The following is a 14,795-nucleotide window of genomic DNA, read 5'->3' as shown; positions in this document are numbered from 1 at the left end:
TGTGTGTGTTGCCCTGTTGCGATGATCATCCATTTTGGATGTGAGCAGAGGAGAATGAGGTCACTCTGGAGCGTGCCTTGGAAGGAAATGAAGAAGATACCGCTGCTTAGACTCTCTAGGACCTTCTTAGTTCTTTTATGTTGTTCTTTTGAAACACTTTCAGTTTAATCTATGCTCTGATACAATCCAGCACCTTAAGTTTTAATTGTTTTTGCCAAATTCTGGATAACTGTAATCCTTGTTTAAGGACCTTAANCACTCTCTAACTGCTTTCCAGTATTATATGTGATGACGTCTTATTATGTATGCCTTTCCTATATAATTTGGGACGTCACAATATTTAATTAATATTTGGGATTGTTTAGTGGTGGATGTGAATATAATTGTTATAAAAATAACGAATATGTTTCATATCAATTGGATATACGATAAAAATGTGTATGAATTTTTATTTAAAAAAAATGTCTGGTAAACTTTATTTTAGGAAGTTATTAAATAGAGAGACGATAAAATAATTTCAATTCACATAGTCTTTTCTCAAGTAGGTTAGATCAGATCAAGGTGGAATTAACTTTATTACAATATTTTAGTCTTGGATAGAGGTTAAGCTGAGTCGTTTTAAGCCAAAAGTTAAAATGGATCGATTCAGACTGAAGGTCAATATGGTCGATTTTGGACAAAAATTTAAGATAAATTGTTTTGGACTAAAGGTCAATACAGGTCAACTCAAGCCGAAGGTCAAGACGAAAGGGCCCAAACTAAAGGTTGTGATAGGTTGACCCAAGCTGAAGGTCATGACTAATTGGTTGGGTTGAAGGTCGAGACAAGTTGTATTAGACCGAAGATCAAGACAAATTGTCCTGAGGCGAAGATCCAGACAGGTCATCTTGGTCCAAAGATCGATATAGGTTGGCCCAGGACGAAAGTTGAGATGGGACAATCCAAACCAAAGGTTATGATAGGTTGAAAATTGAAACAAACTATATCAAATAGAAGGTCAAAATGAATTGACTCGGGCTGAAAGTCGAGACATAGAGATGCAAACTGAAGATTGATACATGTCAACCTGGATTAAAGGTTAAGACAAGTCGTCTTGAGATAAAGGTTAATGGACCCAAACTAAAGGTCGAGACGGACCAGTCCAAATCAAAGAACGTAATAAGACATTTTTTTTTATTTGTACATATCATGGTTGTTTTTTATTAATGTTTGCCTGAGTTGTTTTTAAAATCACTGATACCAAAATTCTTTTTTGCTAATAGTTTGTTAAATTTTTTTAACATTGATTTTAAAAACTTTTAATCAACTTTGATTATTTTTTTATTATTTAAAAAAGTTTTCAAATAACATCAATTGAAAAATTAATTTAAAAGGCTTGCCAACTACATCATAAAAATAACTTTAACAAATATGAATTAAAGTAATTATGCTACCTTGTTAGAGAATGTGTTAATATGGTATCCAAATCATATTTTAGAGTTTATCATAACAAAATATGTTTTTGTTGAATTTATTGGATTATTTATTAATGTTTGGTTTCATATTTAAAATGTATATATCTTGACTTAAAGAAAGTGTGTTGAAAGTTTCACATAGTTTATAAACAAAATCAATTTAGAGTATATCATAAACCGATTTTACAATGTAGAGGTAGATTTAAAGCAAATATCAATTCAAAATAATTTTAATCTTAGTTAATGCCAATTAAAAATCCTTCTCAACATGAATTTTAAAAAAATCTTACATCATTTTAATAAAAAAAGTAATACCAACCACAATTGAATACAAATATAATTTATTTTTACATTGAAATATTATTTAATATTTAAACAATTTATTGTAATTCGAGGTAATTGGAATATATTATTAAAATAAAAAAATAAAATTCAATAATTTTGAATTGACTTATATATAAAAAAATATTTTAATAAACAAATACAACAATTTTCAATATCCATCAATCTCAAGGCAATGTGAAATGGATAAACTCATTGTAGTCCTGATAAACAAATAGGGAAGGATTAAACCCGTCTTAAGATTGAAAAACTCAACCTAGTCAAACATGTGAGAGTTGCAGATTCTGGTCATCCATCAAATATCATTGTTTCTGGATTAGTTGACAGCAACATGACTTTCTAATTAGACATAATTGTTGCATAGTAAAATGTTGTTGGCATGAGATGTTGTTTTAATGGTTTTATGACTCCACAAGTTGTTGATAGTCTAAAACTGGTCGAAAATATCTAAAAGAACAAAAAAATGTAGAGTAAGCAAAACTAATAACGACCTAAAATTACAAATGAAAATTAAAGAAAAATAGAAATGGTGAAATCATGTCAAAAAGTGATTTTAGAAAATAAATAAAGAAATCACGACTGTATTATAAGAGAAAATTACTTATTATCTTAAAATTGTGCTGGTAAGTATGATTTATTTATTTTCAAATCGTGTAATGAGAAATTATTTCTCCCATCCGATACTTTAATTTGGATCTCATATATACTTTAGAATAATTTATCGATCTTTATTGATAAAATATCTAATTTATAATGAAATAATATTTTTATAATTATAATAATTTATAATTTTATATATTATATATATATATATATATATATATATATATNATATATATATATATATATATATATATATATATATATATATATATATATATATATATATGTATATATATATGTGTGTGTGTGTGTGATTTTAATTTGAATTCGTACAATAATCATACATTTTAAGTTTTGTCTTTAAAATTACTTTTCATCGTTTCTAAATTTTCCAAATTTTCATATAATATATAATGCATTACAAAATTAAAGTTTTAATCTAGCATTAATTTTATATTTAGGTAAAAAAAAAAAATCAGTTTTTGAGTGAATTGGTAAGTCAGTGCTGTCCATAAAAATATATTTTAGTGGGTTAACTCAAATATTTTAACCCATTATAGTTATATTTTTATCTTCAATTCAACTTAACTCAAAGTTATAATAAATCATATTCAATGTATTTAAATTTCTTTTGACGACTCTATTACTAACATTGATATTTATCAAGATAAGCTCACATTATTAACACTTTTTTAATAAAACTTAGTAATTTTTTTGGAGTTGAAAATGAAATAAAAAACAAATTTATTAAAAATGAAAATATAACTCTTAAAAACTAAACTAAATCCATCACCTTAGAGTTTACTTACCTCCTCCATTCCTTTCATCACTAAATATTTTTGAGTGACATTTCTTATTTCTTATTAGAAAAAAAGTTTGACAAAGAATAGACTCGGACATTGTGATTGATCACTTTTTGCATGGACTTATGTTGATATAGTTCCCTTTAGATGCTAGTGAGAATATTCCAAAACTATTTTATTTTTAAAGTGACAAACATTTCTTTTTATTTTAATTTATAGAATTAAAAAAGTACATTGAATTTTATGAAAAAAAAATCCACTTTTTATCACATTATCATAATTGTTTTGAGAAGACATTATATATAATGTCATCTTTAATATTTTTATTTAAAATATAAAAGTTACTATAAAATTTTCGTAATTATCAACACATTTTTACCCATGAAAACAATTTTTTTTATAAATTTAAATTTACCAACGAATTTTGAAATTTGAATTATCGATGAACATTTTTATCAGTAACCAATATGCAGATAAAATCCATCAACAAATTAAAATTTGTATTACCGATAAATATTTTTGCTGATAATATTTTTGATAATCTATTTCATTTGTAACTTATAATTCCTATTATTAACGATATTTTTTGTTGGTAAATTCATGGGTAAAATGTGTAAAATTCTCTCGTCAGGTCTCATGAGACTTTCTTTTATATATTAAAAGGAGACGTATGAGAAGAAGAAAAGACGAAAGAGGCATAAAAGGAAAATGATGATGACTGGTTAATGGTAAAAGTTAAAGGAGAAGGAGGAAAAAAAAAAGGTGATGGCGACCAATGTGACAATGACGACGGTGACGATAGAGGGGGAGGAGAGGAGACAAGAAAGAAGAATAAAAGGAAATATAAAAGTAAGGGAAGGAGGAAAAAAATGAAAACTCAATCATAATATTTGTCCACAAATTTTACTGACGATCAAAATATGTTAGTAACTACCGACAAATATTTATCAATAAATATTTATCGACAAATTTGAAATCTTTGGTAATTAACACCGAATTTTGCAGTTCATAAAAAAAAATTATTAACGACCATTTTGCCAACGAATATTTGGTTGTCAGTAAACTCGAATTATACTAACCAATTTTTTCTATTACCAATGAATTGTGTCCATCAGTAACATACGACGATTTTCTTATAACGATTAACAATATTTTTCTTTCTATCCTAGTTATTAGTTATACAAATATAATAAATTTATACAACATTTTCATTTTTTTAGTATAATATAAATAGTGTATTAATTCATTAGCAATTAACAATATATAGTCTTTTTCTAATGGGTTTTTGTATAATACTATGAGGCTACAATACACACCCCACCACAATAGACCATGATATTATTATATGTCATCCTCATCATATCTATATTCACCATATAATATCTAATCATATTTCATCATCAAATACATTCTCATACGTTTAATTAAGCATATATTGCACATGCATGATTATACACATAAAACATACATTATCAACATATTTTTCAACCTATACCAATACTATATCATCAAATTAATGAATAGAAACCATTAGAGGCATGTCGCTTGATTAAATTTACTTCTCGAACAATCTACCTTCAAGCAATAGAGAAAAATTCATTGCTCAAGTGATCTCATGTCACTTAATTGATGTCAACTTTAGAGAGAAGAGAATGTATATAATACTTTTGTCTCTTAAGTGTTCTCTTATCACCTAAACAACTAAAATTGCATCTTATATCAAACATCACATTATTGCTTGAGCAAAACAACTTGTATTATAAGTTACAAAATATTCAAAGTTTTAGTTCTTTATTACTAGAACAATCACTTTTTGTTTAAGTGATATTAGTTTCTTAGCACAAAGAATTGTTGATCAATCCTTTTTTATTTAAATGATATTAATTTATTAGAATAAATTATCAATATTATTTCTTTTTTGTTGAATGTCACTTTGTCACTTGGACAACATAACTTGTCACACACTATATTAATTTTCATGCCACAATCAAAATTTTAACTTTTCATTGCTTAAATAATCACTTAGAATGATAATAGTTTTAGAGAAAAGAAAACTTTAGCTAACTTTTTAATACTTCATTAGTCTAAAAAATATTGATAGCTTATTAAATTTAAGGAAAAAGTTTCTTTAATAATTCTTTTTTGACAATACATACTTGACAGTTTATGAATGATCCATTTTAAATATTTTTTTAAAATAAATTCAAACAAACAAATAAAATAATGACACATGTCCTGTTGTTAAAATATCATTATCCTAAATTTAAAAGTGTTACAGAAAATGAAAAATTAAATATTTCATATTAATGTATTAAAAAAATTTATTGATTAAATTTTTTATTATGAAACTAAGTCGCCTAATGTTAAAGATAATTAAATAAAATAGTTTTATTGAAACTTATTTAAAATTTCTCTGGCAGCTTCTTATTAGCCTGTGAGAATGAGTTGAGTTTTGAGTTGACGCGAACCACGCGCTGTCATATCATTGCATGTGATGTGAGTAATAATGAACCAACGAACAATACAGTTGGGGACAAAACAAATAAATTCCTATCAAATTTAATCATATATTCAAAACATTAATATATCTTTCCTTCTCATATCATTAATAAGTCTTTTATTAGTACGACACATGATCATCTTTCAAGTTCAAGCTAATTTAATGGAATGAACCATTACCTAAATATTAAAACTCAACTAAACCGAAAACGAATATTAAGACCAAAACCAATCAAAAACTTAAACATAAAAACCAAATAACTAATTAAATATTTTTATACAACTCTTTAATATATAAATAATACTATAAATATTCTTAAATGATAAAAAGATTATTACAACACAATAACTCACATTGAACTCGAGTGTTTAGAAAATATTTATAAAATACTAAAAAATAAACATACAATTGTTTTTTTTAGATGTCTAATAAATAAAACATACTGAGTTTTAAATAAATTAATTTTATTCATATATTAATTTTATTTATGTAAGTAATTGTTGACTCATTGGCAAGTGTACCAAATCGTTCAAGTAGTAAAACCGGTAAGACCGGATATCGTTTCCCAAGAGACTTGTGCAACACAAGTCAATTCTTCCTTTTATAACTCAATTAAACATCAAAGTGCACAAAAACACAAGAAACTCTTTTTTTGGTATTTTTATCAAACAGTTGGTGTACAAGGAATTTAACATAGTGTATTTACAATTTGTCAAGACTAGAGTTCATCCACTTCATTCTCATGCATTTACAAACAACTCAATTCCATCAATTAAGTATTCAATTTCAGTTCTAAGTTCAAGTCATATTTTCCAATATATCAAAAACCAAAATTCAAGCCATGGGTGATCAAGCCACAACAAGCATTAAGCATAGAAATCAAATACTAACATTGAAATGGAAAAGCATATGTATTAACATCACAAAATACACAAGATTCAGTTTATTACATCTAATCTCAACAAATAGGAAAAGCTCTCCATGGAGGAGAACTTAGGGTTCACAATATTGAAGAGATTGGAAAGAAATTGGAACAAAAGAGAAGATGCAAAGCCTTTCCCAAGGTTCTTGGCAGTTGCTCCATGCTCCATTTGCGCCTCCCCTTCGCATCTCCATCTCCAATCTGTGACCCATCTTCTTCCTCAACCCAAAAGGGGCAAAATCACCATTGAAGAAGCTTGAAGACCCAAGGAGGAGTGGGAGAGCTTCCCAACACCCCCAAATAGCCTCCAAGGGCCTCTCCCAATCTCTCTAGGTGAATAATGAAGTGTAGGAGGAGAAGAATACCCAAAAATCCCGAGAACCATGTTTAAATAACCCATTTTTGACACATCAGCGGAAAGTCGCGCCCAACGCCCCCTTTTGGGGCGCCCGGGCGCCATAAAAACACAAAACAACGAATCAAAGGGCGCCCAGTGCCCCCCAGGGGCGCCCAGGCGCCAAATTTGCAGAAAAACAGCAGCCAGGGGCGCCCAACGCCCTTTTGGGGGCGCCCAGGCGCCATATCTGCAGAAAATCAGCAGCTAGGGGCGCCCAGCCCCCTTTTGGGGGCGCCCCAGCCCGGACAGCTTTGACAGCATTCTAAAATTCAGGCTCTTGCGCGATTCCGAAGGCGTTCAACATGGGTATTTGCTTCAAATTGATCTTTTAAGGTCCCAAAACATGTTCCCTTGAGTTCTTGCTTGCTTTCCTCCACTAGAATTTCTTCCTATTCCTTTATTTCACACACTCAAACATAGAGATTAGAGGTAAGAACAAGCATATACTAAATAAACACAAGAAAACTAGAAAACATACTAAATGTGAGGATAAAACAAAGTAAAAGCTATGAAGGAGTTGATTTTGCCACTAAAATGATGCTTAAATAATGGTAAGAATTAGCATTATCAGTAATTCATATATAAATTTAGGATTGTTGCATTGACAAAAAGCTTAATATTTTTTTTATCTAAAAACTAACATTCAAGATAAATAAAGAGGACATTCATGCATTGCAATGACTAATTTTTCACACAAAGAGTCATGTGAACAAACATTATGGTGAAAGGATGAGAAATTAACCTTAATACTGAAAAATATTGAGAGGAAAATAAGTTTCTCAATAAAATGCACACAATGGCCAAAGATGCATATTTTGGTCACCAATGGAAGCCCTAACTCGTACAAAATGGTTGTCATTGTTAGAAGGAATTTTGCACAGGGAAAAAAGTGAGAAGAAATAGGCACGATAGATATTTTAAAACATATATACATCTGATATATAAGCATCAGACATAAAAAAAAATGATTTTACGTCTAGCGTTTACAAGTCAAACATAAATATTCACCATTTAATTATAAAAGTGTTTTTGTGCAGTTTTTACATTTGTTACCTATATGTTAGATGTAAATTCAGTGACGTGGTAAATTGTTTTTATATTAATGCACCTATTAAATAAAGCATTACATAATTGATAAAAACATAAAGAATATATAAGATGTATTTACAAATCCTTCATGAGAAAATCAAAAACAAATTTTTTATAAGATAGTTAATACTTCGTTAACTAGGAGGATCTATATAATATTAAGAAGTGAATTTGAAACCTAACTCAACCCCATAAAACTGACTTGTAAGGTGAGGTTTTCACCCACATATATACTCTAAATTAATTTTATCTTTAGTTGATATAGGACTTTGTGTATACTTCCCTCACGCTGATGTATATACATCTTGTGTGTGGAACCAGACACTAATGGGCATCCCAATAACAATTAGAATGTTACGTCCAACAAACATAAATCTTGTTAGGGTAGGCTCTAACCTATAACTTTAACATCATGTTTAGAACTGGACTTTAAGACTAACTCAACCTCACAAAATTGGCTTGTATAGTCAGTTTTGCATCCACAGATATATTTTAAATTAACCTTATCTTTAGTCGATATGAGACTTCCACTAAATACAAAAGTTATATACCTAAGAAATAACTACTCCCTTTAAGAAGACCATCAACATTTCTATTACTTTACAACTCTCTCACCAGCACTATACTCTGCTCACATATAACATACAATCATAACAAGTAAACAATCACAACACAACAACAGGAAACATTGTAAGCTAGTGTAATTATATGATACCATATATTTTATAATTTTCTCATTATGGGGGTAAATGTCTCATCATCATAACTAACCAATGACATCTAACAAGAATTAAATGTCTACACAAAACATGTCCGCATTGACATATATACGAAATCACACCACATTGTGTCTCAAGATTTAAATATTTGATTTTACTTTTGAAAGACACATCTATAGAGTAAACTCAGAGATTTTGCACTTGTCATGTGAACACACAGTAAACTTTTGGAACCTGCTCACCCAAATCAGAACCTTTGTCCTCATCAGTATGACAGGGTAAATTCACTACAACTCATCAAGATTATGCTCTTTAACACCAATTCCGCTATAAAAAATTCATCAACTCTCACAACTAAGTATATTTCTCTATGTGAGTGGGATATTAGTAGAGTCGGGATGATCACTTTATATAATCAACATTCAATACACCCTAACTTAAGATCAATGTAGAACTTCCTACTTGGAAATTCTTACACTATCATCATCCCTATAACCAAGCATCATATATTTCATATTAACACATTGAAGCAATTCAAACATTACTAATATCACCCCAAAGATGGACTCTAATCCATATTGCCATACAAAACAAAACAATTAACCCAATACCCCAATAGTTGTAAGGCATAAAACTCTTGTCTTTATGCAACCTAGCATTCACCATTACTATCAAATTATCATTCTTCCATGTTTCACCATATTCAACATTTAAAATCATATTCCATTTAACCAACATAAAATATCACTATAGAAACTTCATATATTCAATTATTACATATTATTCAACCATCACAAACTCAGCCAACGAATCTCATTCTTGCCCAAGACACCCCTCTCGTAATAGAGTCCGACCAACGACGACTAGATGTGCTTAGTACAAACAAAACATAAACTTTAGTTTTAGTTGACACCTATTGCCACTACATTAGTGCCTAATGCCTAAACTAGCACCCAATGGCTTAAGCTTGGCGCCTAACGACTAGGCAACTAGAACTCCCTGGATTTATATTCCTAGGCAGTGCCTAACAACACCAGGGTGGTGTCTGACGCTATAGCTCACTAGAATGTTAATTTTCAATGGTGTCCCACAATATAATAGTCACCCCCAATGCCATATGAACAACTAGGGGTACTTAATTAATATAAAAAATTGTCTGATTTACATGTTTAGGCAATTATACCTTTTCTTTAGTTTGGAAACACCATGTTTTAATTTGAAATAAACCTTAAAGAGAATAAATTGAATAATCTTGCTATATCAAATTATATCAAACTTATTTGAGTTCAATAATCAATATCAAACGAGGTTCATTACTTTATCTGAGTTATTTCTATTCCTCTCAAGCATTAAATAGGTATAATATAGTTCAAATATTCTTAGATATTGTCAACGAATTTAATAACATTATAACTCAAGCTCCAACATCCATAGTTCAAAATATGTATATATTCTCCAACACAACAATTTAAAATCAAACACTTTAACTCAACACTTTAGAAGACCTATATACCAAATTAGACATTACAACTAATCTGGTCTCGTCTAGATGAGAATCACATATTTATCATATAAAGCGATCAAATGCACCATTTATAGAGCAAATCCCCAATTTTAGATTATATACTAATTTACACCATACAAAACAATTTTAAATAGAGAATAAATTCATATCAAATGATTTATATGATCTCAATATATAATTATAATCATAATTTTACTATAAATCAAACATGCTTCGTCACAACCACCAAAATCAACTAGCTTTATTGTAATTAATCAGCTTCTTGTTAGGATGACTCGACAAGCGTACCAAATTGTTTAAGTAATAAAACATGGTAAAACAAAGTATCATTTCCAAAAGGACTCGTGTAATACTAAAGAATTTTATGATTAACAACTCATCTAGACTAAAGAGCAATACATGGATTTACAAATATGTGTAAAGAGATAGATTTATGAATAATAAAAGGTGGGCTTTGTTAGTTGAAGACACTAAAGAGTGGAAAAATGTTAGAAATGATATGGATTGACATTGCTAAGGTTCAATTTCACCAACTTCACTCTTGTGCATACACAATTTCATCTCCTCTCCATCAAACATTAATGTCAATTCACAAAAACACTCTAGCCTTAATCCCTTAGGTGAAAGAGCCTAGATATTCCTATTAAGTGTTAATCCCTTGATCACTTAACAAACAAACCCGCATTAAAGTCTAGGGTCTAAGACAACAAATGGGTCATGTTCCATCCCTAGAATTCATGTCCCACTAGGTCTCTTGTTTCAAGTTTAGGTCACACAAGATATGCCCCCATACCTAGTGAACCATAGATCAAGTCATGAACATTCCTATTACATGTAAGCATTAAGACCAGAAACAAGAAAACTAGTAATTAATGGAAAAGGCATACATATATTCAAATCATTCACCAAATACACAAGAATTTAGGGGCTACATCTATCCCTAACAAGATGGGTTTAGCTCTCCATTTCCATGGAGAGCCTTAAGCTTACAAAATGGTCATGGAAGAAGAAGAAGAATCCAAGAGGAGGAAGGGAGTGTTCCCACAAGCCCTAGTAACCCTTCAAGCTCTCCTTAGAGTAAAATCGCACCTTTAAACCACTAAAGACCCATTTCCCTTCCCGTTTTAGAGATAAATAAACCAGATTTACCACATCAGCATCGACACCACTCAACCAAAGGGAAGTGGCGCTCAACGCCCTACTTTTTGGAATTACACTGCTCAACGCCATACTTTCTTGAATTTCACCGCTCTGCGGCAGTCCAACGACAACAATCCAGAACTTTTCCTTATTGTTGTTTTGCTTGCTTATGTGGCTGATTAAGCTCTTTACACTGGTGGCGGTTCTTCCATAACGCAGAATTAACTATAAAACAAGGGGATTAGTGATGATATTTAATAAGTGTATCCCAAAATACAATTATTTATAAAAGAGAATTAAGCAAGTTTCAAGGTAGAAAATAATTAAGTTTGTGAAAAAAATGAGACTCAAATAATGGTAAGAATTAACATTACCACTTCTTGTACTTGAAGTAAAAGCCTTTAAATCAAAGATTGCTCCTAAAGCTCTTTTTCTCACATAATGCTTTAACTACATAAAAAAAGTCCTTATCAAAGATTATAACATATCTTAATGATTACTAACAAACAAAAAATTATCTTGATTTATTATGAGTCACATACATGGACAGAAATCTACGTGTAATTCAAAATAATATATTAACTTAAAAGAAACAAAAAATGAACTTATTCTTTTTTTAATTTTGATCGATTGGTTAGATATGTAAAACTCTTTACAAAAATATCTCTTACTATCTTTGATTTTTAAACAGTTAAAAGATAATATCAAATAAAAAAGAGAAAAATGAATAAAATAATTTTTAGAAAATAATAACTTTTATAATGTAAAATTTGGTTAATTTTTTTATTTATAATAATAAAATAGTTGAGTATGATATTTCAAAAAGTTAATTTTTTAATATTTTGATATATGTAAAGACTTTATTCAAATGGTATAAAATATTCATTTTAATAGGTGAAAATTATGCTACAGTTTAATATAAAATTTTATTTATCACATAAAATTATTATATCTATAATTAGTTTGAAAATGGACCATAATTTTTTAAAATAATTTAAAAGAATATGTTTAATTTTAATTAGGAAAAACAAAAAGAGGCGCATAAATTAAAAAACGTGATAAAACTTGACGTTAATGTCATAGGTACCCTCGAAGTAAGGAAAAAGCAAAAATAAATTGTCGTCCATGAAAATCGATTTTCGGTAGCTCGTGTAAAAGGAAATAATGAGAAAAGACAAAATTAAGTTCATATATCTGTCCGAAATATTTTATAAGAAAATAGTCTATCTATATTATCATTATTTTTAATTTATCTCAAATTAATCCAATTACATAGTTTTTTTTTCTACTCTATAAAAAATAAGTTCCATGTCTTATTTATTTCTATTTTGTCATTTTATTATTTATTTCTTTGAAATGAACCCAAACAGTAAAAAAAAGTATAATAACAGTCCTTCCATTAATATAAAAATATAAATATAAGTTATAGTTATGGTCGAAAATGTTTGTTTAAAAGGAGTGTATTAATATAATAAGAGAGAAAATTATTATGATGTGATTTGGTAACCCTATAGAAGTTAGAGAGAGTGAATGGGTGACCGAATTGACCAAATATAATTAATTGGATCGGGTTTATGGGCATCGATATTAGTTGCAATCAGATTTCTTCACGGAAGCAATAAGATACAGAAATCAGTCATTCATCTTCCAATAAAAGCCACGCATTTCAATTTCAATCTCATTTTCCGCTTTTTAGCATTCAATGCTCTCTATACTGTTACCTTCATGCCAATCTTTCTGCGTACCAAATTAAGTTGTTCAACATCAATGTCGTACTGGTGGATGCCCTTCCTTCTGCTTATATATATAATGAGTTCTACATCTTCTCCATAACTTACCATCAAAATCTAGGTTAAGGTTCTTCGCTTGAAGCGAAACAGAGTGAAAGAATCAGAGAAGCTTGAAATGGAAGCCATGAACGTGACGACGAGGGTTAGAGAAGAAGTGCGTCTTGAAGATGATAGCACTGAGACTGAACTCCACAAAATCCGTCTCTTGAGGGCTATGGTTGAAGCACGAGATCCCTCTGCTAAGGTAAACAATATTCTTTCATTTTACACTAAATTTTATTATAAATTCAATTTCCATTTATTCTTCACTGTTCTTACCAATCATCTAACACCTTTTCTTATCTTTCCTTTTCATCATTTATCATGAGATATAATGAGAACTCACAGAACCTCTTTGGATGTTTCTTCGTTTTAATTTTTAAATTTTTAAAAATATCCATTGAAATTTCTAAGACCATATTCATGATTCATTCAACAGAAATATCATTTCATACAAACTTTTTATATTTTTAAAAATATTTTTTTTTTTGTAATATGTATTAAAGTAATGGAAATGTACGTTATTCTATTTTATCATTATTTTATTTTTATTTTAAATATATATATTAATATTATTTTAGCTCTAAAATAAGTGTAATAATTGATGATAAATTACTACACTGTCATTGAGTAAGTAATACATCAACCAACCGACACTGACAAGAGCCGAAAATATTAAATGCCTGTCAGATATAATTTTATCACGAGGGATTATTAAGTTATCTCCGATTTTGAAATTCTTTTAGTCAAATTTATTAGTCTTATTATCCTAATTGTGTGAGTTATTTATAAAATGTTATTTACATAACATTTAAAAACGAAATAAATGTATCTCTTTTTCTATGTGTGAGTTGAAACTGATTTTTTTATGTGAAAATAAATAATTTATAATTGGTAAGAATTTTAAAATAATTACATCATGAAACATAAGAATGTGAGAATATATTTATATTTGACAATTTAATATTGTTAAAGATAATTATTGGATTTGAAATATTATTTGATTTAAAATTTTTTATTTGTATTACATAACTTTATTCTCGAATTCTAAATAATGTGATAATGATAAAAAGTTCATTTAAGAAAATTAATTAAGCCATTAATAAAAATAATATATTTTAGTAAAAGATATAATTAATATAATATTTTAATCTATTAAATAATATATTCTCAATTGAGCAAAAGATATAATATTTTTTTAAAAAGATTTTAATATCCTTTGAGCTAAACCACAATCTAAGATCAATTTGAACTAACAGTCAACACTTTCCTTTTTGAAAGATGTTATTGTGATTTCTTATTTAAAATCAAACATTTTTTTTAAATCAAAAGTCATAATCCATAGCTATATTGTAACAATTCAATTCATTCAAATCAAAAGTTTGGAATTATTGACTGGGCTGTGAATAAAAGTCCTGAATTATATTTTTGTGAATGCTTAATAAATATGAAAGTTTTGTTGAATTGTGAGT

At 28.7% G+C, this 14,795-nt stretch overlaps 1 protein-coding gene across 3 annotated transcripts in view; it reads left to right on the top strand.

Moving 5' to 3' along the window:
• The window catches only part of LOC106767428 (random slug protein 5-like), a 28,125-nt gene that overhangs the window by 11,895 nt on the left and 1,435 nt on the right, over positions 1-14,795 (top strand). For 2 of the 3 annotated variants that reach the window (XM_022784369.1, XM_022784368.1), the window contains one exon: positions 13,346-13,528. In XM_022784369.1, coding sequence (XP_022640090.1) covers positions 13,400-13,528 — 129 coding nt within the window. In that variant the 5' untranslated portion in view covers positions 13,346-13,399. Of the gene's footprint in view, positions 1-13,045; positions 13,529-14,795 lie in introns of those variants that run through there. The other variant, XM_014652319.2, reaches the window with a different exon arrangement.

Source organism: Vigna radiata, chromosome 7 (assembly GCF_000741045.1).
Source record: "Vigna radiata var. radiata cultivar VC1973A chromosome 7, Vradiata_ver6, whole genome shotgun sequence".
NCBI classification, from domain to species: domain Eukaryota; kingdom Viridiplantae; phylum Streptophyta; class Magnoliopsida; order Fabales; family Fabaceae; genus Vigna; species Vigna radiata.
Note: the sequence above shows the minus strand (reverse complement) of the source record. Positions and strands in the feature narration are given on the sequence as shown.